This window comes from Acanthamoeba castellanii (assembly GCF_000313135.1).
Source record: "Acanthamoeba castellanii str. Neff unplaced genomic scaffold scf7180000084747, whole genome shotgun sequence".
Classification (NCBI taxonomy): Eukaryota; Discosea; order Longamoebia; family Acanthamoebidae; genus Acanthamoeba; species Acanthamoeba castellanii.
Window position 1 is genome coordinate 117,018 of NW_004457396.1, and position 27,323 is coordinate 144,340.

General features: G+C 59.0%; 12 protein-coding genes across 12 annotated transcripts in view; 5 read left to right on the plus strand and 7 right to left on the minus strand.

The window, feature by feature from the left end:
• ACA1_188170 (leucine-tRNA ligase) overlaps nucleotides 1-3,345 on the plus strand; it is a gene marked incomplete at both ends in the record, with an annotated part of 5,452 nt that extends 2,107 nt beyond the window's left edge. The window contains 15 exons of the mRNA XM_004337845.1: nucleotides 130-220; nucleotides 313-407; nucleotides 476-577; nucleotides 658-860; nucleotides 954-1,124; nucleotides 1,251-1,349; nucleotides 1,424-1,616; nucleotides 1,691-1,831; nucleotides 1,964-2,033; nucleotides 2,135-2,257; nucleotides 2,401-2,471; nucleotides 2,550-2,625; nucleotides 2,727-2,803; nucleotides 2,945-3,070; nucleotides 3,172-3,345. Coding sequence (XP_004337893.1) covers nucleotides 130-220; nucleotides 313-407; nucleotides 476-577; nucleotides 658-860; nucleotides 954-1,124; nucleotides 1,251-1,349; nucleotides 1,424-1,616; nucleotides 1,691-1,831; nucleotides 1,964-2,033; nucleotides 2,135-2,257; nucleotides 2,401-2,471; nucleotides 2,550-2,625; nucleotides 2,727-2,803; nucleotides 2,945-3,070; nucleotides 3,172-3,345 — 1,812 coding nt within the window. The remainder of the gene's footprint in view (nucleotides 1-129; nucleotides 221-312; nucleotides 408-475; nucleotides 578-657; nucleotides 861-953; nucleotides 1,125-1,250; nucleotides 1,350-1,423; nucleotides 1,617-1,690; nucleotides 1,832-1,963; nucleotides 2,034-2,134; nucleotides 2,258-2,400; nucleotides 2,472-2,549; nucleotides 2,626-2,726; nucleotides 2,804-2,944; nucleotides 3,071-3,171) is intronic.
• A 654-nt stretch (nucleotides 3,346-3,999) lies between these two features.
• Nucleotides 4,000-5,668, minus strand: ACA1_188180 (Inosine-uridine preferring nucleoside hydrolase superfamily protein; the record flags this gene model as incomplete). Its single annotated transcript, XM_004337846.1, has 7 exons — nucleotides 4,000-4,307; nucleotides 4,396-4,713; nucleotides 4,861-4,931; nucleotides 5,042-5,141; nucleotides 5,223-5,340; nucleotides 5,388-5,450; nucleotides 5,618-5,668. 7 exons carry the CDS (start codon nucleotides 5,666-5,668, stop codon nucleotides 4,000-4,002), a joined length of 1,029 nt encoding a protein of 342 aa, XP_004337894.1.
• Nucleotides 5,669-6,045: 377 nt separating this feature from the next.
• On the minus strand, nucleotides 6,046-6,830 carry ACA1_188190 (the record flags this gene model as incomplete). The annotated part of the gene is made up of 5 exons (XM_004337847.1): nucleotides 6,046-6,104; nucleotides 6,203-6,357; nucleotides 6,437-6,514; nucleotides 6,624-6,716; nucleotides 6,784-6,830. The coding sequence occupies 5 exons, from the start codon at nucleotides 6,828-6,830 to the stop codon at nucleotides 6,046-6,048; spliced, it is 432 nt and encodes a 143-aa protein (XP_004337895.1).
• A 349-nt stretch (nucleotides 6,831-7,179) lies between these two features.
• ACA1_188200 (SCPlike extracellular subfamily protein) lies at nucleotides 7,180-8,853 on the minus strand (the record flags this gene model as incomplete). Its single annotated transcript, XM_004337848.1, has 5 exons — nucleotides 7,180-7,673; nucleotides 7,925-8,101; nucleotides 8,170-8,322; nucleotides 8,433-8,591; nucleotides 8,658-8,853. 5 exons carry the CDS (start codon nucleotides 8,851-8,853, stop codon nucleotides 7,180-7,182), a joined length of 1,179 nt encoding a protein of 392 aa, XP_004337896.1.
• A 228-nt stretch (nucleotides 8,854-9,081) lies between these two features.
• On the minus strand, nucleotides 9,082-9,958 carry ACA1_188210 (charged multivesicular body protein 2a, putative; the record flags this gene model as incomplete). The annotated part of the gene is made up of 4 exons (XM_004337849.1): nucleotides 9,082-9,177; nucleotides 9,264-9,363; nucleotides 9,444-9,624; nucleotides 9,724-9,958. 4 exons carry the CDS (start codon nucleotides 9,956-9,958, stop codon nucleotides 9,082-9,084), a joined length of 612 nt encoding a protein of 203 aa, XP_004337897.1.
• A 134-nt stretch (nucleotides 9,959-10,092) lies between these two features.
• ACA1_188220 (uncharacterized protein) lies at nucleotides 10,093-11,361 on the plus strand (the record flags this gene model as incomplete). Its single annotated transcript, XM_004337850.1, has 6 exons — nucleotides 10,093-10,209; nucleotides 10,296-10,490; nucleotides 10,563-10,673; nucleotides 10,781-10,952; nucleotides 11,030-11,153; nucleotides 11,229-11,361. 6 exons carry the CDS (start codon nucleotides 10,093-10,095, stop codon nucleotides 11,359-11,361), a joined length of 852 nt encoding a protein of 283 aa, XP_004337898.1.
• Nucleotides 11,362-11,450: 89 nt separating this feature from the next.
• On the minus strand, nucleotides 11,451-13,365 carry ACA1_188230 (tRNA intron endonuclease, catalytic Cterminal subfamily protein; the record flags this gene model as incomplete). The annotated part of the gene is made up of 6 exons (XM_004337851.1): nucleotides 11,451-11,576; nucleotides 11,656-11,853; nucleotides 11,954-12,061; nucleotides 12,146-12,665; nucleotides 12,757-12,850; nucleotides 12,942-13,365. 6 exons carry the CDS (start codon nucleotides 13,363-13,365, stop codon nucleotides 11,451-11,453), a joined length of 1,470 nt encoding a protein of 489 aa, XP_004337899.1.
• Nucleotides 13,366-13,524: 159 nt separating this feature from the next.
• ACA1_188240 (metaxin 1, putative) lies at nucleotides 13,525-15,220 on the plus strand (the record flags this gene model as incomplete). Its single annotated transcript, XM_004337852.1, has 10 exons — nucleotides 13,525-13,629; nucleotides 13,701-13,736; nucleotides 13,914-13,970; nucleotides 14,061-14,156; nucleotides 14,240-14,322; nucleotides 14,431-14,506; nucleotides 14,611-14,687; nucleotides 14,771-14,867; nucleotides 14,953-15,036; nucleotides 15,104-15,220. The coding sequence occupies 10 exons, from the start codon at nucleotides 13,525-13,527 to the stop codon at nucleotides 15,218-15,220; spliced, it is 828 nt and encodes a 275-aa protein (XP_004337900.1).
• A 785-nt stretch (nucleotides 15,221-16,005) lies between these two features.
• Nucleotides 16,006-19,121, plus strand: ACA1_188250 (GATA zinc finger domain containing protein; the record flags this gene model as incomplete). The annotated part of the gene is made up of 4 exons (XM_004337853.1): nucleotides 16,006-17,817; nucleotides 18,031-18,120; nucleotides 18,247-18,353; nucleotides 18,458-19,121. The coding sequence occupies 4 exons, from the start codon at nucleotides 16,006-16,008 to the stop codon at nucleotides 19,119-19,121; spliced, it is 2,673 nt and encodes an 890-aa protein (XP_004337901.1).
• A 374-nt stretch (nucleotides 19,122-19,495) lies between these two features.
• ACA1_188260 (adenosylmethionine decarboxylase) lies at nucleotides 19,496-21,520 on the plus strand (the record flags this gene model as incomplete). Its single annotated transcript, XM_004337854.1, has 8 exons — nucleotides 19,496-19,767; nucleotides 19,938-20,037; nucleotides 20,189-20,315; nucleotides 20,411-20,486; nucleotides 20,586-20,697; nucleotides 20,842-21,110; nucleotides 21,280-21,404; nucleotides 21,498-21,520. The coding sequence occupies 8 exons, from the start codon at nucleotides 19,496-19,498 to the stop codon at nucleotides 21,518-21,520; spliced, it is 1,104 nt and encodes a 367-aa protein (XP_004337902.1).
• Nucleotides 21,521-21,736: 216 nt separating this feature from the next.
• Nucleotides 21,737-23,441, minus strand: ACA1_188270 (transmembrane protein 66, putative; the record flags this gene model as incomplete). The annotated part of the gene is made up of 9 exons (XM_004337855.1): nucleotides 21,737-21,762; nucleotides 21,875-22,037; nucleotides 22,131-22,341; nucleotides 22,427-22,531; nucleotides 22,629-22,745; nucleotides 22,888-22,921; nucleotides 23,006-23,078; nucleotides 23,154-23,264; nucleotides 23,379-23,441. The coding sequence occupies 9 exons, from the start codon at nucleotides 23,439-23,441 to the stop codon at nucleotides 21,737-21,739; spliced, it is 903 nt and encodes a 300-aa protein (XP_004337903.1).
• Nucleotides 23,442-23,554: 113 nt separating this feature from the next.
• Nucleotides 23,555-27,056, minus strand: ACA1_188280 (ABC transporter, ATPbinding domain containing protein; the record flags this gene model as incomplete). The annotated part of the gene is made up of 19 exons (XM_004337856.1): nucleotides 23,555-23,671; nucleotides 23,823-23,893; nucleotides 23,973-24,073; nucleotides 24,150-24,250; nucleotides 24,318-24,449; nucleotides 24,574-24,645; nucleotides 24,742-24,816; nucleotides 24,911-24,973; nucleotides 25,050-25,121; nucleotides 25,216-25,297; nucleotides 25,359-25,444; nucleotides 25,523-25,589; nucleotides 25,661-25,719; nucleotides 25,800-25,911; nucleotides 25,991-26,065; nucleotides 26,133-26,236; nucleotides 26,460-26,616; nucleotides 26,733-26,896; nucleotides 27,027-27,056. 19 exons carry the CDS (start codon nucleotides 27,054-27,056, stop codon nucleotides 23,555-23,557), a joined length of 1,740 nt encoding a protein of 579 aa, XP_004337904.1.
• Nucleotides 27,057-27,323: the final 267 nt, after the last annotated feature.

Sequence of the window (27,323 nt, forward strand, 5' to 3'; positions counted from 1 at the left end):
CCACCCGCACCACCGCACCACCGCACCACCGCACCACCGCACCACCGCACCACCGCACCACCGCACCACCGCACCACCGCACCACCGCACCACCGCACCACCGCACCACCGCACCACCGCACACAACAGAACACCGAAGACGCCAAGCTGCGCGCGTTTGTGGACGAGTTCGCCAAGTCCAAGCGCTCCCTGCAGGAGGACTACGGCAAGTCCAAGAAGGGTGCGCAGCCGCTTAAAGTGAAATCAGTTCACTCGTCTTTCCGCCGTCGGCGGGTTGCTCACGCGCGTCACATCGTGTGTCGTCGACACCAGGAATGAAGCTGCCGGGCGTGACTGCCGTGCACCCCGTCACCAAGGAATCACTCCCGGTCTACATTGCGGACTACGTGCTGATGGACTACGGAGAGGTAATCGGCCGTGATGTGTCGCGCGCGCGTATGTGTGTCTTACGCTTGGACGCGGGCGTGTGTGACAGGGAGCTGTGATGGCGGTGCCAGCGCACGACACACGGGACTACGAATTTGCCAAGCAGTTCGATCTGCCCATCAAGACCGTCATCACCCCCGACCAGCACACAGTTTCCCTCCGCTTCCCTCCACTTACCTTCTTCGTTCTTCGTTCGTCGTTCTTCGTTCTTCGTTCTTCGACTGATTGTAGATTGTCGATGGCGGGGTGCAGGAGGAGCACAAGGAGGGCGACCCGTTCTGCGGCGAGGGGCGGGTCGTGAACAGCGGCCCCGAGCTCGACAACCTCACGTCGGAGGAGGCCCGGCGCAAGCTGCTCCGCATTCTCGGCGAACAGGGCGTCGGCGGCGAATACACCAACTACCGACTCAGGGACTGGCTCATCTCACGCCAACGGTACACACACACACACCACACGGAAGGCACGACCGCACACGCACACGCACCACCGCACACGCGCACGCTCATAGTTTGATTGCTTCGTGGCAGGTACTGGGGCGCGCCGATACCGATGGTCTACTGCGAGGCCGACTGCGGGGTGGTGCCGGTGCCCGAGAAGGATCTGCCGGTGGTGCTGCCCGTAGATGGCCTCGAATTCTCGGGCCGGGGCGGATCGCCGCTGGGCTCGCTCGAGCACTGGCTCCACACCGACTGCCCCAAGTACTCCCCCTCCCCCGCGCCCAATATATATGGGCCAATAACTGACCGTGTGTGTCGTGTGTGTCGTGTGTGTCGTGTGTGTCGTGTGTGTCGTGTCGCGCGTTCGTGTGTTGTTTTGAATTCCAGGTGCGGAGGACGAGCCAAGCGGGAGACGGATACGATGGACACGTTCGTGGACTCGTCGTGGTATTTCCTGCGCTATCCCGACGCCAACAACACCGACGCGTACGTTCTTTCACCCCACACACACACACACACACACAGCGCACGCACATGAAGCTCAGAGGATTTGTGTGCAGACCGTTCGACAAGGCGGTGACGAACAAGTGGATGCCGATCGACGTCTACATTGGCGGGATCGAGCACGCCATCCTGCACCTCCTCTACTCGCGCTTCATCACCAAGTTCCTCCACGCCCAGGGCCACCTCAACTTCTCCGAGCCCTTCCCCAACCTGCTCACCCAGGGCATGGTCCAAGGCCGCACCTTCAAGGTAAGCCGTGCGTGTGTGCGGTCGTGCGTGTGTCGTGTCGTGTCATCGTGTAACGCCGCACACACACGATATAGGATCCGCACACGGGCGCCTTCCTCAAGCCCGACACGGTCGAGAAGGTGGGCGACAAGTTCATTCACAAGCCGACCAACCAGGAGGTGGCCATCTCGTGGGAGAAGATGTCCAAGTCCAAGTACAACGGCGTCGACCCCGACGTACGCCCCCTTCTTCCCCTGACATAACAATAAATATAACAATAACAATAAGAATAAGAATAATTATACAAATACAAATACAAACAAAATAAAAATAATTAATGCTAATAAAAAATAATTAATGAATCCTAGAGGATCGTGGACGAGTGGGGCGCCGATACAGCGCGACTCTTCGTTCTCTTCAAGGCTCCGCCGCATCTTGGTACGAGCATGTGCGTGTGCGGTCGTGCGTGTGCGTGTGCGGTGTGGTCGTATCCGTGTGCGTGTGCGGTTTGCTCATGCGCAGCTGTGGGCGACCTACAGAGCTCGAGTGGGAGAATGCGGGGATCACGGGCGCCTATCGCTGGATCGGGCGCCTTTGGAACCTCGTCAACACCTTCGTCCAACGCGACCCCTCCGCCGACACCCCATCACCCCCGCCCTCAGGTACCTCCTCTTATTCTCCGGTACCGGCACGCGGGCCATCGCACACGCACACGCACCGCCGCACACGCACACGCACACGCACCGCCGCACATTGCACCGCACACACTTTATATAACGCCATATTAATGGTTGATTGATTGCAGTGACTGAGCGGGCCAAGGAGGAGAAGGACCTGCTGGCGCTCACCCACGAGACCATCACCAGCGTGACCAAGGTAAGCCACTTTTTTTTATTAATTTTAACAAATATATTTTCGATCGAAGTGGGCTGATTGGGAGGGGGGGACGCCCAGGCATTGGACGCTGCGCCCTATTCGTTCAACACGGCGGTGGCCGACCTCATGAAGCTCTCCAACAAGATCACCACTCGTACCACACTCACACCCACACCGCACTACGCCACCGCATGACCGAGTTTGTGACACACACACGCACACGCACACAACGACCGACCTCTACAGTGCCGGCAGACTCGCCGCAGTACTACCTCTCACTGCGTTCGCTCGTGCTGCTGCTCCACCCCTTCGCTCCCCACGTCTCGTCGGAGGTACGCGCCCCTCCGCCGCAACTTCACCAGCGGCCGCCGCCGACAATTCCACTGTTGTGTGTGTGTCGTGTGTCGTGTGTCGTGTGTCGTGTGTCGTGTGTCGTGTGTCGTGTGCGCTGTGTTGTTGTGTTGTGTCGCCAGATGTGGCAGGCGCTGGTGGCCCACGGGCCAGCCCACGAGTCGGCGTGGGCGGGCAGCTCAGCCGCACCCGAGCTATCGCGCCAGCTGTGGCCCGTCGCCAACGAGGAGTTCATGAAGAAGGACGAGGTGCGCTTTACAAGTGGTCGTGTGCGGCTGTAGTGGTTGTGTGCGGCCGGTAATCTGGTGGGGTGTGCGGCCCCGGTGCGCAGGTGGTGGTGGCGGTGCAGGTGAAGGGCAAGACGAGGGGCACGTTCGTGATGCCGGCGGCCGAGGTCGGCGACAAGGCGGCCGTGGAGCGATATGCGCGCGAGTCCGCGGTGGGCAAGAAGGCCCTCTGGCAGCGCGACGTCAAAAAGGTAGTCATTCCGCCCAACGGCAAAATCGTCAACTTTGTCTGCTGAGTTCGTCAGACTTTCTGGAAACGAGCGAACACAGCTTGCCTGCTTCCTGCTTGCAGAAGAGGGAAAATGGAAGAAGTGGTCAGCACAGATGCCACTGGTCAGTTAGGACCCAACACCTCTTTCTTGTGTGGTGGCTCAGTCTTTCTTTCTTTCTTTCTTTTTGCCCAAGTGCAACAAGTGTTGAAGCGAGCACACCGGTTCGGCGTTGTCCTGCAGTCGGCGGCTCCTCTCGGCCCACACCACCCGCCCACTTCGCCTTCGTTCGCCAACTTTCTACAAGACGGCAGCTCAGCCCCACAGCCGCCCGGACCTGGAAGCTGGAGGAGGTTCGTTCTGTCGCTGGCGTCATCGACACATTCGTCGCCACCCTGGCAAGTGCTGGCCGCCTACTCGGAGTGCGTCTACACCCTGAAGACCACCCACAAGCGGCCGAACAGTTACGCGGCCAGATGCGATCCACCCACGACACAGGTCTCTTCCGCGGGAAGGGCTTTAAGCGACAGGTCCGGCTCCGCACGATCAGCACTGTAGCCAGGTGTTAACACCAAGGGGCTTTCTCTTCCTTTTCGAGACACCTGCTGCGGTTATTGGTGGCGCACGCACCACCGCGCACCGTGTGCGGTGCGGTGGCTGTGGAGATGCATCAGTTGATCCTCACTCCGTGCCGCCCGGCGTGATCCGCTTGTTACGATCCTTCCTTGGCCTCTTTGCGCTTCTGGGTGGTGTCGCCTCGGCCTCCCCTTCTTCCTCATTGTCGTCGTGGGCCTGGCCAGCACCGGTCTCGCTCGCCACCGGTGCCTCGTCGTCGGCGGAAGCAGACGACGATGAACGCTTCTCGCTCATGCGGAAGACCTCCTCGAAGCGTTGGCGGTCGACGTGGACGGAGATGAAGGTCGTGGAGGTGGTCGATGGCATGGCGCCCCACCCGCTGTGTCCGCGCTCCCTGCTCAGCTGCATCTCCACTGCACCGCACACGCGAGACATCAGCACCTGTAGCGCGCGTGTTGTGTGCGTGTGCGGTGCGTGCGGTGCGTGCGGTGCGTGCGGTACCCTGAGCAAAGAGGCCGATGGAGGGGTCAATGGCCACGCAGGCGGCGAGCGGGTCGTGCAGGGCCTTCTCGCCGCGGCCGCGTAGGTACTTGTCCATGGCGTCGTAGATGGCCGCCAGCCCCTTCGTGTCCCTGCGGTAGGGCGCCAGGCGCTCGTGGAAGTGGCGGTTGTACAGCACCCCGTGGCACACGTTCTTCGACACCAGCACGCGCTGCTTGACCCGCGGATTCGTCAGCAGCTCGGTGGCGGCCTTGGAGTCACCGCCAAAGTTGAAGGTGGGGCAGTAGATCTTGCCCTCGAACTTCTTGAGACGGTACTCTAAAGATTGGATCCAGTAACACTCCACTCAGCACAGTCACACGACACGACACACAACACGACACACAGCACGACACACACAGCACGTATACGCACAACACCGCACGCACACGCACGCGACACCAAATTACAAACACACAACAGTACCTGGTGGTACAATGTTGTCGCCGGCGAATCCGCCCTGGGCGACCCATCGCTCGATCACCAGGTCCGGATATCTGCGAGTCGCATTCGGCCGAAGTTGTCAGCACTCTCGTCATGACTCAAGCGCGTGCGTGCGTGCGCGTGTGCGTGTGCGAGTGTGCGCGTGTGCGTGTGTGCGGCATACTTTCGGATGGCGTTGCCCACGTTGGTAAGCGGGGCTCCGGTGATGATCGTGCACTTGGGGTACTGCTGGATGGTCTCGTAGATGATGTCCTGCCCCAGACCTGCACCACGACACGCGACACACGACGCACACGCACAGTCAGGGCTTGTGAATTCGGCAAAGTGTGGGCGGTGGCTGGTACCGTCAGGGTCGTCCTGGGGCAGTACGTCCATGCCCAGGGCCTTGTTGTGGAAGCCCGACACCGCGTTCTTGGCATGCGTTGGATCCTTCGAGCCTGGCTCACGCTTCATCATCAGTAACTACACCGCACACACCGCACACACCGCACACACCGCACACACCGCACACTGGTACCGATCTTGAGGTGCGGCAGGTCGAGGAGCCGAAGCGTGTGGCGCACGAGGCCGACCTGTGTCCGATTGCCCGGCGTGATCGTCACCGCACGCAGACGCACCAGCGGATGTCCGGCCAGCAAACACCTGCCCAATGTCTTTAGTATTTTTCATTGATAACTCATGAATTTATCAATTAAAAAAATAAAAATTTAAATCATAATAAAAAATAACAATAGGAAACGAAGAGGGTGGTGTACAGGGTGAGGTAGTCGTCGGGGTCGTTGGTCTCCATGTCGAAGATGGCGTCGAACGGCTCGCCGGTCATGCCCGGAAGCCGCACTAACGGCACCGGCCAGTCTGCCGCCGTCGCCGTCGCCGTCGCCGTCGCTTGTTCCATCTACTTTGCGGCGTGTGGGTGTGCGGTGTACAGGGCATGTTGCGTCTCTTCTCGGCGTGACTGTTACAGCCAACAGTGAGGGCCATTTTTATATTTTTAACTGAACAGAATAATACGAGAAATTGCATAGAAAGAGAAACTTGTTTTTTAAAAGTTGAGTTTATATGTGCAAAATTCAACACGCAACAAGGGGGCTGTGCTCTGCCCACCCCTTGGTGGGGTCGTGTGCAAAAGGTGGTGCGAAGTGAACCAGAGACCAAGCCTGGGCTGGTTTAGGGCTTGGACCTCTTGAGCGCGCCCAGGGTGACGAGCACGGCCGACATGTTCTTGGCTGTGACCATCACACACAACCATCAGTCACCGCACACACACGACCGCACACACGACCGCACACACACGACCCGACACGCACGGCATTATCGTGAGTACCTTCGAAGAGATCGACGGTCTGGAAGAGCTCGTTCTTGCGGACGCCCAGGTGCTCGGCGGCCTTGAGGAAGTTGGCGATGTTCTCCATCTGCACGAAGGGCGCCGCGGCCTTCTGAATCCTCGCCACCGAGCCGGCGTGGAGCGCGTTGGCCAGCCTACATTCATCATCACCACCACCGGGTCAGTACTGAGTGGTGCCTATTTGTTACAAAAATAATAATAATAATAACGTACTCGCAGAGCTTGATGCCGTTCTTGAGCGCAGCGTGGAAGTCACCCTCGACGGGCACGCCCTTGCTGGCCATCCACTCCCTGTGCAGCATCCAATGAAATAAATGATAATAAAAACGTTAAGGTGGCGGTCGGTTGCCTCACAACAATTCGCTAGGCCAAAAGTGTGGGGGGTGGAGAGGGGGGGTACCTGATGCTCTGCTCCTGAGCCACGTCGTACTTGGAGTCCATCTTGTCCTTCAGCTCGGCGTCGAGGCCATACGAGGGGCCGTGGAAAGCGCCACTACACAAAGAAGAACGGCAAGAGAGTTAGGTATCGAGGACTATGTGTGTGTTGGCCTTTCGCGTACGTCTGCTGGGCGGCGGCGGAGTCACCAACGGGAACGCGAGAGGCCATTGTTGAGAGATGTGTGAAGATGACTGTGGAGGGATAACGAAAAGAAGAGAGAAGGCGCTGGACTTGACAAAAAGGAAGAAGAGCTGCTGGTGGACCCAATGAGGTGTCGCCCCTGTGCGTTGCCTCAGGCCCACAAAGAAAGACCACACCTTTGGCACTCGAGATTCTCCCCGAGAATGTCCGGAGTTGTCACCATTTAGAGTGGTCCCCACGACCTTTCAACCAACAGTTACCGTTTAAAATATATTTATATATTTATATGTTTCAAGATCTAAATGTCACGCAAAATATGGTTAGTAGTTCTTTGTTTGTACAGTCCTCTTGTGCCAGGCCGGCTCTCTCGGGCGCTTCAGCCTCGGTAGGTGTTGCCGCTCTCGGGTGCGTACATGTCGTTGAGGGTGTCCCTCCGTGACCCGGGCGACAGCACGCCGTCGAACACCGGGCTTCTGCGGTCATTGGGAAGCCCCGGGCTGGGCTTGCTCGGCCAGTAGGTCCAGCTTGGCCGCGCGGTGAGGAAGTCGGGCAGCTCGCCGCCGCGCTTCTTCCACACGACGACAGCCACGATGACGGCCACGAGCAGCCCGATGACAATGAGCGGAACCAGCACCCCGGCGGCGATTGCGCCGCCGTCTGCCCCGCCGCCACTGCTGCCCTGGGCGTCATTGCTTCCCGAGTCGGTGCCGCCGCCGCTGCCGGCGGTGACGAAGGCCGCCTCGGTGGCGTAGAGTTGGGCGACGTTGAGGGAGGGGTCCCTGCTGTTCACCAGGGAGACGAGCGACTCGGCCGCACCTCGGCCGGATGACGTGCGGAACGGGACGATGTATATGACCACCTTCTTGCGCCCTGCTCGACCACATACGACACATACAACACGGCACCCACGATACACGACACACACGACACACACACGACACGACACACGACACACACGACACACACGACACACACGACACACACGACACACACGACACACACGACACACACGACACACACGACACACACGACACACACGACACACACGACACACACAGTAGTTGATGAGAAAAAAACGTTCAATGCGGCTGGGACTGGCTTCCAATATGAGAGAGGAGTACCTCCTGACAGATCTACAGTGCTCTCCACGTAGACCCGGTTGGGGTCGTCCAGCTGCGCTGCGGTGCTGACGGCGGCCTGGAGTTCAGACTTCACGTAGGCCTTGCGCGTGGTGTTGATCGTGATGGCCAGCCTGAACGGAGTGTCGCTAAAGTACGGGTAGTTCGGGCATCGCGTCACTGGCACCGTCGAAGCTCACAATATGAGCAAACGCACACAGAGAAGTGCGTGTGCGAGGGCAGCGTACGAGGGAATGGGCGAGTGGTGAAGGAAAAGCCGGACAGGAGGACCATGTTGCAGACGATGGTTGCTGTGGCGCGAGAGCAGCCTGAGTTGAGGTTCCCGCAACCGATCCGCGTGACTTTCTCCGACATCAGCAGCAAGTAGTGACCGCACACGCCTGTGCAACACACCAAACACAATGTGGGGATTAAGAGGAACTCAGTCTCACACACGACACGACACACATGACACACGTGTGAGAACGCAGTAGGGTGGGTGAGCCCGAACCTGAGCAGTTGGCGTGCTGGCAGTTCCACAGGTTCACCTCGTCGTACCACTGGTCGGCCGCCATGAGCGCCGAGGCCGTTGGATCAGAAAGATAATTCCAGGCGATCACTTCGCCGTACGGCACGCTGTTGTGGCCCGCAGGGCAAGTGTCCGCCCAGGCTGCGGCGCATTGTGATTTTATTGAAATGAAAAACAAATTGATAAGAAGAAGATAGAGAGGCCTACCTTGCGCCACGCCCTCAGCGGTGTTGTCCCACGTGACGGGGGCTACACTGAAGGCGGCACGAAGCTCGTTGAACCGATTCAAGATGGCGGTCTGGGAGGCGTCCGTCGTCATGCCCTCCCCAACGCCTGCGTGCAGCCACAGGAGCACAACGGGAACGACAACACCCCAGACGCAGACCCCGGGCAGACCGTGCATCTCTCTTCCGCTCCTCTTCGCCGCACCTTCTCACCTTCCGCCCCATGGAGGAGGCGTCAAGCCCTAAAAAGGACTGGCGCTGAGAAATCAATAAAAAACAATGAACAATAAACAATAAAAAAATGACTAGAAGATGAAGAGGAGGTTGTGTGCACGAGGTGGTGTAACGTATGTACAGTATTTCATCGTTCCAGGGGGCAGCAAAAACAGAAACAGACATTTGGACTCCTACGCGCCGAGAAGCTTCTTCATCTCCGCTTCGAGAGCTGCGTCCTCGCTTGCGGACTGGGCCAGTGACCCGGTCGCTGGGTTCTTGGTCGACAACTGCAACCACGACCAACCCCCGCCATCAGTGCGTCTGCGTGTCGCGCCCGCGCGCGTGTGTGTTGTGTGATGTGTGTGTGTCGTACCGAAGTGTTGAGGTCGAGTCCGATCTCATCGAGCACTTGGTCCAGCACCTGGTCGGACTCCTCATCTTCGAATTCATCCTCGAGCATGTCATCCATCATCCTACACAGCACGCAACACAACACCACAATGATACTTAGAACGATGAGAGCAAGGCCAACGGCAGCGACGTTGGTTCATACTCTTCCGTCATGGAGGCGAGCTGTTGCTGCTTCTCGAACTGCTGGAGCGTGGCCTGCATCTTCTGCATGTCCATCTGCTTGTTGGAGACGGCCATCGCCTTGGCCGCGCCGCCCATGGCCTTCTGGACTGTCATGTTGGCCTTCATTGACGTCTGCTGCACCGATACAGACGTCAACCGCCCTGCGCCGACATTGCATCGCACCAGGCCACGTGCGTAAGCAGCCAATCGATGGATGATCTGCATCTTTTGTAAAATGAAAATTGTAGGAGAAGGTGCACCTTTGGACGTGAGGAGCTTCTCCTTCTGCTTGCGCACATTGAGAAGTTGCTTTGTCATGATCTTGGCAGAGGCGTTGTCGCCTTTCTTGGCCAGCGCCTTGATTTCGATAATCAATTGCTTCTCCTGCCTCTCCATCTCGCGCACATCTCGCTCAATGTCGCGTTGCCCCCTGCGAATGTCCCGCTTGCTCTCTCGCATGGCCTCCTCCGGCGTCTGCCTCTTGAAAATGTTCATCTTCTTCCTCTTCTTCCTTCAGGTTCAGCTCTTTTTTTTGTTTACCATTTTTTTATCTTTTTTATTGTTTCATGGAATGCTGTTGGCCAGTGCGCCACAGTAACTGAACTTGCAGTCTCCGCAACACCCACCAGATGGACCAACTCCACACAGAAGCACGAGAGGAGGAGAAAGCGGAGTACGAGTTCGCCATCGTCCCATTCCCCTTCTTCCAGCAGGGTGAACCCCTCTCTGAACCTGAGAGGCGCGAAGTACGCCTGCGCCCCCCCCCAACACGGAGCAGCAGGACGCCCCCTGGTGTCTTGGGTGGTGGGTGTGGGTGGGTGGGCGGGGCCAGCTGCTGTTGGCGGCCTCGGCCAGGCATGACGCGATTCAGCTGGCGAGCGCCGCACGTGTGCCGAAGCCACTGACGGGGCTGGAGAAGGGGGCAAGGGCCAAGTGGCACAAGGAGCTCAACCTGGACCCGCCACAGCCAAAGCCACACCCGTGGCTGGACCCCGACCTCCCCCTTTCCGACGCCGAAAGGCGCCAGGTACTCGTGTCACGCGACACACGCGACACACGCAGCACACATGAATGACATTCTTGGCGGCGTGGTGGGCAGTTCGCGAACGATGTGGAGGAGCTCAACTTGTCGTATTTCGGGGGTGACCGACTGCCCAGTGGCGTGTGGAAGCTGCGTAACCTTCGCAAGCTCACCTGCTATCGCTCCGCCGTACTACGCTTTCCTTTACACCACTGAACGACCGCACACAACCGCACACGACCGCACACGCGGCTGACAGCTGCTTTTTGCGACAGATCACACATGTATCACCACAGATTGGGAATCTGCGAAAGTTGAACGAGTTCGTGCCCTACACGAGCTACAACTTGCACTGGCTGCCCTACGAGGTCCACGACACCAGCCTCCCCAAGGCACACATCTCGCGTCGTGCGATGTACGGCTACTCCAACAGTCTACCACTCCCAAGGCTGGCTCCCTTCCCCACAGGTGCGTGCCATGTGTGTGTGTCATGCCGTGGGTCGTGCGGTGGCTTGCATGCAGCGCGGCTAACGGTGGTGCACCAGGTGCGAAGTCGCTCCAGGAGATGGCCGCACGCGTGGTGGTGTCCAACTGTCTGGACGAAAGCAAGCTCACCGCCGTCGTGGTCGACTACATCAACTCGGCCAACCGCTGCTCCTATTGTCACGAGTACGTCATACACGTTCGCTGCCCTCCCCCCCAACGCGCTGCTCGCTCACTGGAGGCTTGGTTGTGCGTGTGCAGGCCATACTGGGAGACGAGCTATCAGTGCTGGTCGATCTGGTCGTGCGACCGGGTGCCGCTGCTCGCTCTCGTGTGCTCGCGTCAGTGCGTGGCCCGCCTGGCCAATCGTGTTGTACCCGAAGCTGCAACGTAAAACGAGACAAAGGTTCAGGGTCTTCTTTTGTCTGGTCGGTCTGATTGTGCGACCGGGTGCCGTTCTCGTGTGCTCACGTAGGTGCGCAGTTACTCTCGGCTGACGGCGGGCACCCACCGGCGGTAGACGGCTTGGTGAACGGGCCAGCCGGCGCTCGTCGCCCAGCCCTGGGAGGAGCCCTCGCCCGCTGGCTCCACACTGCACAGCAGCAGCCCCTGAGGCGACACAACATTTTGCAAAATCAATGCCCGTGTGCGGCAGTGCGCGTGTGCGTGTGCGGTGGAGTATGTGTACCTTGGCGACCTGTTCGGAGAGGCGGTTGAGGGTGGCGAGGTTGCGCCAGGAGAGCTGCCGGCCGCCAGCGCTCCATTGGCCGCACACCACGCCCTCGCCCGAGGCCTGCACCACCACGCTCCACTCGGCGTGGTAGTGGGCGGGTCCTCTTCGGTAGAGCACGAAGTCCGTGCCGTACTTGATGCCTGATTTTACCACCTGTGGGTGCAACAGAACTTTAGGTCAACGACACTATCGCGACACACACACACACACGACACACACACACACACACACACACAACAGCTAAGGTATGGACCCAGTTGTGTTGCCGATAGTGTCGGTAGGCGGCGTAGGTGTAGGCAAAGCCGCCCTGTGCAGCACAAAACGCCGACCAACACTCGTCCACGCCCATGAATCGCCACGCCTGTTCACGCAGCGCAGCACGTGTCAACAGGCGAGCTTGCCAAGTGCACACGACCACCACCAGCAGCGATTGTTGGTTTGGCACCTGTGCGCTTGGCTGCGGTGGTTGGGCTCGATCGATGCGTATCACCTTGAGACAACGCAACTCGGCGATCAAGTAGAACGTCTCCTCCAGCCCCAACTGCAGGAACTCGCCATTCTCTAGTGGAGACGACGTCTCCGCCATCGTCATCACCGCTCCTTCTTCCTCCGTCGCCGTCGCCGCCGCCGCTTGCGCGTCGCTGGCCTCGGCCGACCGGCCCAGAAAGCCTGCCCCGCGCAGCATACGAGCGACGGCGGCGGGTTCGTCTAGCAAGGCGTCAGAATCGGCCGATGCCACGTCATGACGCGTTCGGGCCAGCTTGAGCAGCTCTCGTTCGTCCTCGTCCATCTGCAGGTAGGGGCATGTGGTCGATAGGTCCCACCAGCCTCGATGCTGGCCCCGCGACCGGTCTTCCGCGGCGTCAGGCCATTGTAGGGCACCACGGTCACCTGGTGGCGCTGGCACACGACCAACTGCCAGCTCATCGGGTGGGACCGTTTCGGTCGCCTCGAATCGCTGTCTTCTGAACGACAGACACGACACACACGAAGCGTGAACACAACATGACCTTTAGTAGAGGGGCAAGCGCCATGCAAGGGGAAGCGGTAGCGCACTTGTGAGGCCGAGCAGCGGGCTGATCGCGCTTTCGGTGGAAACCAGCACGCTCGCGCTTGGCCCGATTGTCCTCGCCCTCCGCCTGCACCGGTTCTGCTCGCTGCCCGCCTCCTTGTACGTTTGTCAGCCACTGTGGTGCGTGGCCCGCGACATGAAATCGTGTGCTGGTGGATGGAGAGCGTACGGTGACGAGCTGCCGCGGTTGGTGGTCGGCTCCGCCCGAACGTGGGCTGGCTGCGGGAGAGCGTCCCCTTGCCGTAGCTTCCACTCCTGTGCAGCTCTTCGCCCGCCTCCGCCGCCCAGCCCCACATTCCTCCCTCCTCTTCTTCTTCGACCTCTACTCGCGCGCCTCCATTCTCATTCTCATCTTCCGCCGTGTGCGATGATTGCGCTACAGCGATTTCGAGATTGGGAGTCTCTTGGGTGGCACCCACGACAGCGGCGGCGTAGTCGATGAAAAGGGCATAGTAGAGGCGGAAGCGGCAGTGGGGCGGGCAACCTGGCTTCGGCAACGGCTCATCGGGCGCTGCCGAGCGCGTCTTCTGCCTCTTCTTCCCGTTCTTTCCCCTCCCTGCAGATGCTGCCGGCGTAGCGGCTTTCATCTCCATCAGCAGCGCCTTGAATGCAAGCGCGTGGGCTTTGTTATAATTGTGATTTATTGTATTTATGTTGATTTTATCTTCCATTTTCCCAATAAGGTAAATTCGAGGAAAGGGCTGTTGTTATTTCTCTCGATTTTTGAAATCTTTTATCACAGCAATTCACAGATGGCTTCTTCATCATCGTCTGCTGCACCTGCGGTATTGAAGCTGCACCAGTACGGCGCACGATGGGAGCTTCCGTCGTTCGATCCCTTCTGCCTCTCCGCTCAGGTAACCCCCCAAATTGCATTCATCGCGAAAACCGCAGATTAAATCTGACACTCGATTTTGCGTGGCCGCAGGCGTACATGCGGTTGGCCGGCGTCACGTTCGAGGAGGTGCCTTCTAACAATCCCGACGTGTCTCCCACCTGTGCGTCTCTCCGCTTTGTTGCTGTGTCGTGCACCGCGTGTTGGCGTTGCGCCATGTGTGGTGCCGCACTCGCTCGCGACTGTCACGGTCATCACTGATAGTCGTGGTGCTCGTCGTTCGCAGCGAACCTCCCTTTGGTACAGCTCGGCGATGACTACGTCGCCGGCACGAACGCCATCTTCACCTATGTGGGCAACAAGGTGCGACACCGCGTCAAAACGACTACGCACTTACCTATCACAAAACACTCAGCGTGTGAGCTCACTGCGTTTTTCGATGTTTTTGGGCAGACTGGCAAGTCGCTCGACAGCGCGCTGAACGCCGAGCAGAAGGCCACGGCCGCAGCTTTCATCCACCTCATCGAGACCAAGCTCCACCCGACACTGGTGCGCTCTATGCCCTCCTTTCTATCACCGCGCGTGGAACTCAACATGACTCGTGGTCGCAATGCGTCACCCTGTGCGTGCAGCTGTACAACTGGTGGGCCGAGAAGCAGAACATGGGCCAGACGTTGGTCCTCCCCCACTTCAACTCCATGGTGTTTCCCTTGGGGTACGACGAACGAGTACCTCTTGTGCTCAACGTGTCGCTAAGGCAATGACCGCACACGCACACGCACGACACACATGACACGCGCACGCACGCACGGACACACGACAGATATGTGCTGCCTCGGCTGAAGCAACGCAATGTTCAGTCGTACCTCTACACGCTTAATCTTACCCAAGACGAAAAGGTGTGTGGTTCTTAAGCACACGTGCGCTGCGTTTGGTGTTTGCACACGTCTCTCGAGGCCAGAGCCTCTGGCAATGACCTCACCCGCACGCCTATTGTGATCAGGTTTACAACGACGCCGAAGAGTGCTACGCGGCTCTCGCCGATTTCCTTGGAGACAAGCACTTCTTCTTTGGCGACAGGTACCACCATGGTCACCCGTGTGGCGATGACCTCTCATCCTATTTCTTGTTTATTAACGTTTTGTGATCATTAGCCTGAGCAGCCTCGACGCTGTGGCGTTCGGTCACTTGGCCATCCACCTGGTCGCACCTCAGTCACACAAGCTGCGATCGCGGCTGCTCCAGCACAAGAACCTCGAGGTAAGATCAACACTGTATCACCAACCTTCGTCCAGTCGTGCCGCCTATTCATAATCAAGTGTTTCTTCTTTTTGATGATGCCCAGGCCTTCTGCAAGCGAGTGATGACGCTCTACTTCGGCCAGGACTTCCCCGCCATCCCCGCACCACCACCCGCCACCGAAGACAAGGTTGGCATTTTCGCTTCTTGCCGATGCTGATGATAGCTGGTGTTTACCATTTTGTCTTGACGTCCAGGACCAGAAGCAGGAGATGAGCCAGCACAAGAAGACCGGGATGTACCTGCTCACTGGGGCCGGTCTCCTCATCCTCCTCCACTACCTCACCAAGCAGCACCAGGCCGCGCATCAGTAGGAGCTCGAGCTGTCGGCCACAACAAAGTCTTCAAGGCTTGTTGCACGGCCCAAAGGCTGGTCGCCTGGAACAGCAACCTGGCAGACAGAGCGCGGGCACAACATCGAAATTTCATTGGGTTTTCGCGCGATTTCTGTGTTTAGCCAATCAAAGGTTAGGGTGAGCAGAGGAAATGGGTTTCTTTCCATTTTCTCTGTTAATGGTCGGGTCTGTTTTCGTGCGTCTGGGTAACAAAGTTGGGGCGACAGCACGTGACCGCGGGAAGAGGCGAGTTGGTTCGTCCTGGTGGCAAACAAACGCACGCGTGAAGGGAGACGCCTCGCGTTCCCAGACCACCACCGGCTGCGCGCACTCGAGTAGCTGTTGTGGTGTCACAACTCTTCTGCCCTTCTCGTTCCCTCCCCTTCTCTGTGGCGCCACAGACCACCAGCTCTGCCCCCTCTCTGGGCTGCCTGGCGCGGTACAACTGAGCGCGGCTCTGGCCTCAGACGCGCATTCCCTCTTCTGCTCTCCTCGATACCCGCAGAGGCTCAAGCCGCTGAGCCTCGGTCAACCCTTGTGTGCAAAGAAAAACAAACACACGCAGAAAGCGAACCGGCTCACTACCCTCACATCAACCAGCAAGCCAACAGCCATTATCATATTTATTTTAGGTTCTCAGGTGGTTGTGCCTAAACCGGAACGAGGAGGCCTCAACCAACGTCCTTCAACATCATCTTCTTTCTTTTTCTTTCTTCTTCTACCGCGAACGAACGAGCAGCTGTCCCCCCTCTCCACCATCTCCAATGGAGCTGCAGCCGCAGCAGCCTCAGCCGCCACCACAACCCACCCAGCCGCCACAGCCCTCCACCCAGCCGCCTCAACCTCGCCACCACAACCAGTACAATCGATACACGCCACCAGCCCACATGCGCGACTGCGTTGTGGGCGACGAGTTCGGTTGTGACGCGGACGACTATGACCAACAGCCCCACGACCACGACCACCATCTTCATCCTCACCACCGCGACGACTTTGGGCACCACCATTATCCTCCTCAGCCCCACTACTACCCTGGCAACAACAACAACGGTCGCGGCGACTTGTACAACTTGCCCGGGGCGGCCATGTTGGGCAACCTTGGCATGGCCGCGCCCATGACTACGCCGTCAGTGCCTCCACCCATCCAGCTGCTGCCCTCGCCGCCCCTCTTCTTTCGTCGCTCATCCTCGTCGCCCTCCCTCTCGTCGCCCCCTTCTTCTACTTCTTTCGCCACCAACCCCTCCTCTGCGCCTTTCCCGCCATCTTCTTCATCTTCGTTTTCGAGCCTGCCTCCACCTTCCTTCGATCTGCACGCCACCTATCCCTCCCACTACTACCAGCACCACCATCCTTCTCAACATCCTCATCCCCATTCTCAACATCCTCAGCCTCATCCTCATCATAATCATCATCTTCCGACCCAGCACTACGCGCCGCCCACGCCGCTCGACCAGCCCTATGCCTCTCCCTTCCTCGGCAACCCCATGCCGTCACCGTCGCCCTCGCCCGCCAACGCCTACGCGTGGCTGCCCTCGTCCTCCTCGCTGCCCTCCTTCCCGATCCCCTCGTCCCCGCTCGCCGTCGGCCAGGCAGCTGCTCACCCCGGCACCCGACGAGCCTCCGCCCCGCTGCCCTCCTCGTCGTCGTCGGCGGCGTCGGCGTCGTCTCCCTTCGGCGCGGCCGCCGGGGCCGTCGCCAGCCCGCTGCAGCCCCCGCCATCGCCGTCTCACTCGCCGTCGCCGTCGCCTGCGCAGTCGCCCGCCACAGCGACCCAGCCCTACTACCAGCACTACTACCAGGGCGGCGGCGGCAATAGCGGCGACCACCACCAGCGCGCGCCGTCGCCCACGGCTGGCGGCGGTCATGGGCAGCAGCACCGCCAGCCGATCCCCACGGCCTACGGCGCCGCCAGCATGGGCGGAATGATGGGCGGCGGCGGCCTGCGTGGCGGGTGTCCTCCACCACCGGCGACATATGGCTATCCGCCGACGCCGCCCGTCGTGGGCCTGACCTCGCCTCTACAGTCGCCCGTCGCCGCGCCCGTCGCTACGCCGCCGCCAGCGTCGGCCACGTCGGGGTCGGGGTCGATGTCATCGCCTCAGTCGCACTCGTCACCCAAGCTCGCGCCGAAGCAGCCCAGCACGGCGACAGCGACGGCTGCGACAACGACAACGGCGGAACAGGCGAACTCGCCGGCGTCGGTGGCGCGCTCGTCCCGATCGTTCCTCTCCGCCGCCCTCGCGCGACGCGTGAAGCGGGAGAAGAAGTGTGACACCCCGCCGCAGTCGCCATCGTCCGTGTTGGCGGCATCGGCTTCGGTGTCGACCTCAACTTCGACATCGTCGCCATCGTCATCGTCGTCGTCATCAACCTCTTCGTCGTCTTCTTCGTCGGCGTCAGCAGCCGCAGACGATCGAGCGCAACACCAGGGATCGATGGCGGCCATGCCCAGCGCAGGCGCCGCGCGGATCAAGCAGGAGCACCAGCACCAGCAGCAGGAGGACCACCACGACGGTAACGGCTGCATGGAGGGCGGCGGCGGCGAGGAGGACGGCGACCCGGACCCCAGCGACCCGGTACCGCCCACCGCTAACACCACCAGCTCCCCCTAAGCACCCCAACCAGCTCCCTGGCAGCGCGGGCTTCCGGCAGCTTTCCCCTTTTGCGGACGTGTTGCAGGGCACGCAAATTTTTTTTAAATGATGATGAGCAACGCGACACGTGCAGAGTGGCTCACCTCTCTCTCTCTTGCTTCTTGTTGGTGTCTTGTGGTGGAAAACGTGTTGCAGCATGGCACGAAGCGCAAGTACACGTTTAAGTACCACATGTCCCTCTCGCCCGACATGCAGAGCTACGTCACCGGCGCCGAGCCCCAGAAGGTACATACACACGCACACGCACACGCACACACACCGCACGCGCGCACCACCGCACACGCACACGCACGAGAGCAAACGCGTACTGGGTGTGGTCGACTGACCTACGAAATTCGAAATTGCGCCCAGAAGAGGACGCGCTCGCGAGCGGCTGGCCGAACGTGCCAGAGCTGCGGGACGGCGACCACTCCCGAATGGCGCATGGGTCCCAACGGCAAAGGCACCCTCTGCAATGCGTACGTCTTCCCTCCGATTCGCCCAAGAACGCACTGGCCCTGACTACGTGTCGTTGGTCGTGTCGTGTGTTGTGCCGTATCGTGTCGTGTGTGCTGTGTATCAGATGCGGACTGCGGTATCGGAAGAACAAGCCCGCGGTGCTGTCGAACATCGCGCAACGCAACGCGACGTTGGCCTCCGGAGGCTCCTCGTCGTCGCCGTCGACGACATCGGCCTCTCCGCCCGCGCCGACGTCGACCTCGTCCTCGTCGTCCTCCTCTTCTCCATCTTCCGCTTCGTCGGGCTTCGCCGGCAACGCGCCAATCAAGCCGGCCATGTCGTACGGGTCTTCGTCCTCCTTCGCGCCCTTCGTGCCTCCGGGCTGCCCGCCCATCCTGCCCGCACCGTCACCATCGTCGTCGTCGTCGTCAAGCGGTGGCGGCCCGATGGGCGCCTCGGCTTACGCCACGCCGCCGCACCACCACCACCACCAACAGCAGCAGCCGACGCCGCGCAAGAGCCTCACGATTGCGCCCATCTATCCGTCGGCCTACCGCCCACACGGCCCGGCGATGCCCAACCACGGCCACGGCCACCAGCCGGGCGCAACGTACCTGGCCTCGCCCCTCGGCCCGGGCGGCATGCCTCCGCAGCCGCTTCAGCCGCCTCTGCCCCAGCCGCTCCCGCCGCCACACCACCAGCAGCACCCGCACCCACACCACCAGCAGCAACACCACCAGCAGCAGCAGCAACACGTCATCAAGGAGGACCACAAGGCCAGGCCGTGACCGCCAGCCAGATAGTTCGAGGTGTACGTGTGCACCCCACAGTGAGTGTACGAGAGAGCAAGTTGGTTAGTGGGCACCAAGAGTTCGGTTCTTCTTCGCCATCTTTGCCACTTATTTGTTTGTTATTATTTGTTATTTCTTTCATTTTAATGTACATTTTAAGCAGAATAATTACGCTGTCGACAGCTTCGTTATTTTTACCAGACCACTGCACGGGCCTCACTTCTTCTCCGCGCACGAGAGACAGAGAGAAGGATACCACGATCGGCATCGACCTTCCCCTTCCCTCGTCCAGCCCCACATCTCTGCACTCACTCCTCCGCTGAGCCCTAAAGGTTTTGTTTTTACAAATTTCTACGCGAAATCATCAAACGATGGGAGATTCTTTCGATTGCGTGACGGATGACGACGGCCACCCCTACTTCGAGGGACCCGAGAAGCTCCTGGAGGTGTGGTTCAAGCCGGCGGCTTCGCTCGATGGCTCCTCGTCGTCGGTGACCACGAGGGGACCCGATGCCACCAAGCCGGACAGCCGATGGGGCCTCCGCACGGTCGATAGGAAGGTGTGGGAGGAGATGCTTGACCTCGTCCACTGCCAGATCCTCAACAGCGTGTCCAACGACTACCTCGATTCCTTCGTCCTCAGGTCCGAACAACCCCCATCTTAATTCATCTTAATTTTTACGCGATTTTTGTAGCACGTGCGATTAGGCCAAATGTGAACCAGATGTTCCATTCTTGTTTTCTCTTCATCTTGTGATCTTGAGATTTGGAGGTGGCTGCTCACCACTGCTTCATAATCTATGGCACCCACAGCGAGAGCAGCATGTTCGTGTGGAACACCAAGCTCATTCTCAAGACCTGCGGCACGACCACCCTGCTGCTCGCTCTGGACCGGCTGATCGAAATCGCCAAGGTTCACAATCACATCACTCTCCACCTTATCAAATCAATCGATCGCATCTTTCCCCCCATTTATGTCCGCAGCGCAGCTGATTACAATAATCATCCATCTTTGCTCAACGTGGGTGGTCTGATGAACGTTCGTCATCTGTGGTGCACCACAGAGTGTTGGCCTGCCCGAGATCGAGAACCTGTTCTTCTCGCGACGAAACTTCTCCCAGCCGGAGCGTCAGCTCGGCCCGCACAAGAACTTTGCCGACGAGGTCAAGGTCCTCGACCAGCACTGCGACGGTTCGTGTGTGGCACACATGACCACCACCTTGCACCCCCTGACCGTAAAGCTGTACAACCAAGTGATCGTCTTCTTCTTCTCTTTTCCACTACAGATGGCTCCGCCTACGTGCTGGGCAAGCTCAACGGCGAGCACTGGTATCTGTACATGACCGAAAAGCCCGAGAAGAAGTACGGACGTTTGTTACCATTGGCTCTTGGCTGTGGTTGTGGTCGCATATGATTGGTTTTTGGGCTGACCAATCATCTTTCATTATTTTATAAAAACAGGGAGGGCCTCGCTCCCGATGCCACGCTGGAGATCCTCATGAGCGACCTCGATCAGGAGGCCATGAAGCCCTTCTACAAGCAGCACTCGACCGACTCCCGAGCCGCTTCCGTCGTACGCACACACACGACACACACGACACACACGACACACACGACACACCACGACACACCACGACACACCACGACACACACGACACACCACGACACACGGGGCACTCACGCCTCGGTCGGTGCGTGCGTGCGTGCATGTGTGCAGAACTCGGGCATCGCCAACCTGTTCCCGGAGGCGCAGCTGGACGACTTCCTGTTCGATCCGCTGGGCTACAGCGTGAACGGCATCCTCGACGGCGGCTACTTCACGATCCACGTCACCCCGCAGTCGTCGTGCTCCTACGCCTCGTTCGAGACCAACATCCTCCTCCCCTCCTACACCGAGCTCATCGAGAAGGTGGTCAACGTGTTCAAGCCCGGCCGCGCCACCATCTCTGTCTTCTCCAACGACCCCGTCACCTCCATCCACTCTCGGTAGGCACCGCACACGCACACACGCACACACCTCACCGCACGCACCGCACACACGCGCAGCACTGGTCAGTATCATTTGAATTGATGTGGTGGTGTCACTTAGCCCGACGTCGCTTCTCTCCTCGTGTGCGCTGCCACGACCACCAACGCACAACAACAACCTCAACAGCATGGAGGGCTGGGACCTGGAGGGCTACGAGAAGCAGGAGAAGACGTTCTACCAGTTCGAGGTCTACAACCTCTCCTTCATGAGCCAGGTCAAGTCCGACCGAAAAGCCGCCCAGAAGCAGCTCAGTACGCAGACTTGCGCTTTACTTTCGTGTGGCGTGCGCGTGTGTCGTGTCGTGTCGTGTCGTGTCTGACACGTTGTTTGTGCGAACTTCACAGCGAGCAAGCCGACCGAGTTGTAAAGAGCAGCAAGCAGAAGCGTGAGGAGGAGGAGGAGGAATGTGATCGAGTTAGCTTCGGCTTTTGGGAGGAGGAACGGGCAGCGGTTACGTCTCCCTCTCAAAAGAGGGCTTCCTTTAGATTTTTGTTTTTCATTTTTGTGTGTCGTCGCGGCACTTTCAAGCTCGATCGAAGAGTTCCAACCACAGCACTACCCACCACCTCCGCATTGCTCGGCACTACCTCCGCCGGGTGCCACCGTATCCTGTGTCGCACACGCGCGCACACACACACGCACGCACACGCACACGCACACACACACAACACTCGTTTAGACTGGGTGGGCCGGCTACGCGATGATGGTGGGCAGGGAATACCTGAAGAAGTGGAGCTGCCGCCGCCGAAGCCCGATGAAGAGGAGGAAGAAGACCCAAAGCCGCCCGAGTAGCCGGAGCGGTAGCTCGGGGCGCCGTAGCCACCTCCGTAGCCGTAGCCGTAGTTGGTGGGCGCGTAGGGCCGCCTGTTGAACAGATAGCCCATCTGGTCGCGGCCGGCCAACAACCACAACAAACAACCAAGTCAGGACCCTCGGAGGGGCGCACAAGAGAAGAACGTGTGGGGGGGAAGACGCACGAGGCCGCCAGTCGCCATGCCGGACCAGAAGCCCGGGCCGCCGCCGGCGCCGCCGAGACCCGCGCCAGGGGTGCCGCCGCATCCCGGACCGTAGCCATAACCGCCGCCGCCGCCGCCGCCGCCGCCGTAGGGAGCGCCACCACCGCCATAGGGAGCGCCACCGCCTCCGCCGTAGGGAGCACCGCCACCGCCATAGCCAGTCGCTGCTGGCCTATCGGTGCATCACACAGAGGAAAGTGTGAGCGTGTCGTGTCGTGTCGTGTCGTGTCGTGTGCGGTGAGTGGGCCACGTCTCACCTGGTAAACATCGAATAGCCCACCCAGAGGACGATGCCGATGATGAAGAGCCAGGCCAGGCTGCTGCCCGACGATGAGGCCTCCCTGTCCTGACCGTAGCCCGCGCTGCCGTGGTACCGGCTGGGAGCGGATCGTCAGCTCTCTGGTACGAAAATGAAGACGAAAACGAAGACGAAGACGAGGCTGCGGGGAGGGGGAGTACCTTCCGCTGCGGCGCTCCACGCTGTACTCGAGTCCGCAGCTGCCCTTGAGGATGTAGGGGTCGTCGGGGTAGTCGTACCCCTCGCACACCACTTCAATGCGGCCCATCTTGTAGTCCCTGCGCACATGCCCACGTTCAGGCATTGAGCACACGACACGACACGACACGACACACGACACACGACACGACACAACCACACACGACACACGACACACAGGACACACGTGCGCGCGCAAACGACACGACACACGACACGTACCCCTCAAACTCTGCGTCGCACTTCCACTGAGGCTCTGCACGGTGAGGAGTTGCGGGTGAGGCGCTCCATCAAAGGAGAAGGAGAAGGAGGAGAAGAAGAAGGAGGAGGAGGAGCGAACCCATGGCGTTGTAGCCGGTGACGGTGCACTGCACTACGTCGGGTTCGTAGGGACAGTAGCCGACACACTGCAACTGTGATCACACGGGCGCGTTAAGGATCACACACGACACACACGACACACGTAAGAAGAGAGGGCGCTGGCGAACCTGGGGCACGGGGGAGGAACGCCGGCCGGTGGTCATCTCGCCCTTGCGGAGGGTGAGTGCCGTCACGTCCTTCATGAGCACCTTCTCGTGCTTCGTAGTGCCGAAAAAATCCTGCGTCGGCGCCAACCAGATGGACGATGGTAGTGGATGAGTTTTTGTGCGAAGATGGAAAAAATCTAAATGGCCTGAAAGATGTGCATCAAAGGAGAAAAAAAGAGTGCGTACCCCCGCGGCACATGCCACAACTGTGCACACCACGACTAGAAGAAGCAAGCCAGATGCTTTCATCTTGCTCCTCGTCCGTTTCTCTGGCACTTCGGCTATGACGTCACGTATTATTATTTGTTGCATTTTTGTATTTTTTGTTTGCCACGTCAGCAGTCCCAAAGGGCAGGCTGTGGTCACGACTGGTGTGGGTGCTCCTCCTGCCGCGGCTGATCCTCGCTGTTGGCCTTCTGCAGGCCCTGGTAGTACTCGTTCTCGCCGAGCAGCTGCTCGTGGGTCCCATCTCCAACCAACTACCGCACGTCAATGCCGTAAAAGTTAGAACCGATGTGCCGTGTGGTTGTGTCGTGTGTCGTGTGTCGTGTGTCGTGTGTCGTGTGTCGTGTGTCGTGTGTCGTGTGTCGTGTGTCGTGTGTGTGTGGTGTGTGTGGTGTGTCGAATTACCTTGCCGTGGTGCATGACCAATATGCGGTCAAAGAGGTGCAGGGAAGAGATGCGATGCGTCACAGCGATGACTGCGGAGGGGCACAGGTCACTTAGTTGCCGCATTAAGTCCACAAGCCGGGGGAGTGGCGTGGGGGGGGGAGAGTGTACTGGTCGTGTCTTGGGAGAGCGACGCCATCGTGGCATGCACGCGCTGTTCGGTCATCACGTCCAGCGAAGACGTGGCCTCGTCCAACACAATCACCTGCGGACTGGGCAGTCGACCACAACAACGACCGTCAGCCCAAAGCCAACACAAGCGCGGCGCGGAGAGAGGGAGGCACGTACCTGGAAATGAGCGCTCGCGCGATGCACACGCGCTGCGTCTCGCCTCCGCTCAGCTGTACTCCTCCCGGGCCGATCACCGAGCCCAGCCGGTTGGGCAGATCCTGAACGGGCAACGCGCCCGATGAGGTGCGTGTGGTGTAAAGGGTGGTGCGGTGGACAAGAGCGCACCTGGATGAAGTGCCAGGCGTCGGCTTTGCGGAGGGCGTCGATGACGTCGTCCTCGGACACCGGGTCCGGGGTGGCGTAGGCCAGGTTCTGAAACAGCGAACAGTTCAACAGCTCGTCGTCCTGGGGCACCACCTGCACGAGGTTTTTTTATATTATATTATATTATATTATATACTTATTATTAGAATTTTAAGCATTATTATACTTATTATTAGAATTATTCTTTTTTAAAATGAAGGAAGTGGGCGAGGCGGACCTTGATGCAGTTGTAGAGCTCTTCGGAGACCACGTTGGCGATGTTGGTGCCGCCGACCGTCACCTCGCCCGACTGCCGTGTGGTGGCGCACGATAGCGTCAGATATCTTCACAAACTGTGGTGTGTGAATGCAGGAGCGGAACTGAAGGCGTTGCGTTGCGTTGCTACCTGAGGATGGTAGAGTCGGAGGAGGATCTTGACGAGCGTGCTCTTGCCCGACCCGGACCGTCCCACAATCGCCACCTTCTCGCCTGCAGAGCAAAAGTAAAAATTAATAAATAAATATGTTTGTGGGAGTGAACGGCGTCAACGCGCCATTGTGAATGGTGAAGGAGACGTGGTCGAGAGCCGGGCGCGCCTTGGTGATCAGCGACTCGTACGAGAAGCAGACCTTGGAGAACTGTGTGCGGGCGGCCACGCAGAAAATCGGGTCAATGGTCGCTCCCCGCGATATGAGAGAGATCAGTGCTCCGCACCTCGATCTGGGTCCAATTCGATGGCACGCGGCTCGGAAGCTCCGGCTCCGCCTGCTTCAAGGCCCTGCACTCCTGTGTTTGTGCGTGTGCGTGTGCGTGTGTTGGGCTTCTTTCAGTGTGCTCGCACAGTGCCAGCAACCGCGGGGCAGGGGGGTCTCGAACGAACCGTCATGAGGCGAGAGAATCGGTACATCTTGGTGCACGTCTTGAGGTAGATGTCGTAGTTGTTGGTCATTGCTCGCAAGTGACTAAAGGAACAACATCGCAGATGTCAGGTTGTGCGTGCGTGCGTGCGTGTGCGGCGCAAACCTGTTAAACTTGGCGTAGTATTTGTGCATGAGCAGAACGTCGCCGAGAACTGTGTTGCCTGCAATCAGACTGCCCGTCATGAGCACCTGCAGTCGAAATGGAACCCGGGTGAGTCGCTCAAATGTGGAGAGAGGGTGCGGACACGATTAGCAGTCGGTGCGGACCAGTATCAGCATCTCACTGACGTTGTTGCATACGCGACCGACCGTCACCTTGTAGCGGTCCAGGAACCTGGGGCGCGATAAGCGCGTCAGTGCCACGCCGCACGTTGGCAGGCGGACGGGCAGTGGGCAGGAACGTACAGTATGTTCCTGCGTACGGCCAGCGCTTCACGCACATACGCGTCCAGGGTTGGGAGGATCTAAAGGCAATAAAACACACACACACACAGGTGAGTTGGGGGCAGTAGTGTGGAAGTAAGAGGCTATAGGCAGGCCGTACTTGGTCCATCATGTTGAGCAGCTTGAGCACCAGGATGTGGGCGAAGTAGCCCCACACGCTGCCGGTGGTGGCCTCGGTCTTCTCAAGATAGGTGTTTCGATAGACCACGATCCTGCGCCCCAGCACAAGGGAACCCGTGTTTGCGATCCAGAAGAAGAGAGATGATGATGATGAACAAGAAGCGTCCATACCTGTTCTTGATGTAGATGAAGTGGATGACGTAGAAGATCGATGTAAAGAGGGTGACCAGACCTATTCGCCAGTCCCTGATTAGAGCAGAACAGGTGAGTGGTCGCGTGGTCTGGGCTGGGGGAAAAAGTGATCGGTTGGTACATGTAGAAGATGAACCCGAAAGAGAAGACCGTGCTGAGGAAGTCCTTCACCACGCCCACCCGGAAGAGGAACCGGATGAAGGAGTCGACCGCGTTGGCCCCGTGCTGCGCGGCGGTGCGCGGTCCGAGTGAGACTACATGCCACCATGCCAGTGCAGCCACCTCACGGTCTAGGAAAGTACCTCGACCCGAGTGGCAAGAAGGCCCTGCGGATGTCGCTCGAACAACTGGTATTGTGTCTGTTGCAGCGTTTGGTGAGTGCGCTGCGTGTGTTGTGTGCGCTGCGTGCGGTCGTGCGTGCGTGCGTTGTGTGCGACAAGGGACACACCTTTAGCAGTTCGTTCCAGGCCGTGAGGCGCACTTGGCAGGCGATGTTCTCGGCCAGCACCGAGGTCTGGTACACCACAAAGGCGTCGGAAATGTGGAAGGCCAGATACGACGCCACCGCGGACGCCACCAGCGGATTCAGCCCCTCGTAGTCCGCTCTGTGGGCGGATCACGTGTAGAAGAGCACAACATAAAATGATGAATAATGAATAATAAATGATAAATGCTAAGCCAGCAAGCGCCACCACAGCGCGCGTATGGTGCTGCGACTTACTTCGTGAGCTTGTTGATGTACCAGGAGATGAGGTAGGGCGGCGCCATGCCGAAGAAGGCCACCACGACGGACAGGAGCAAGTACTTGACCACCTGCCGGTGGTAGCCCACGCAGTGCGACCACACCTCTTGGCAGTGCTTCACGAACGAGTACTCTGTCAATATCTACGCCCCCGCCCCCGGCCAGCGCACAGTGAGACGCAGTGAGTGCAGCGTTGCTTTTATTAGTTTTTTATATTTAATTTTAATTTAATTTAATTTATTTGTGTTCCTGGGAGTGCCAGAGGGGGCGAACCTCTATATCTTCCTCTGTCTCGGTCTCCATTGAAATCTACAACTTGCGTTAGTGCCGCCAGGAGTTGTGGGTTGTTTTCGTGTTTTCCTGACCGTTGCGATTTGTTGTAGACACTGCGCGCTGACACTGCGAGCGCCCAATGCGAGGGATTAGCAGTCGAAAATAATAAACCGGGAAATAAGCTGGGGCGGACGGTTTTCAGCGATTGCAGCACCAGAAGGACCAACAACAGGGCCGCGGGAGTATTGGTGCTCTCTCCAGGTGTGGCGATAACAAGGGTTAATTCGTCAATTCTGA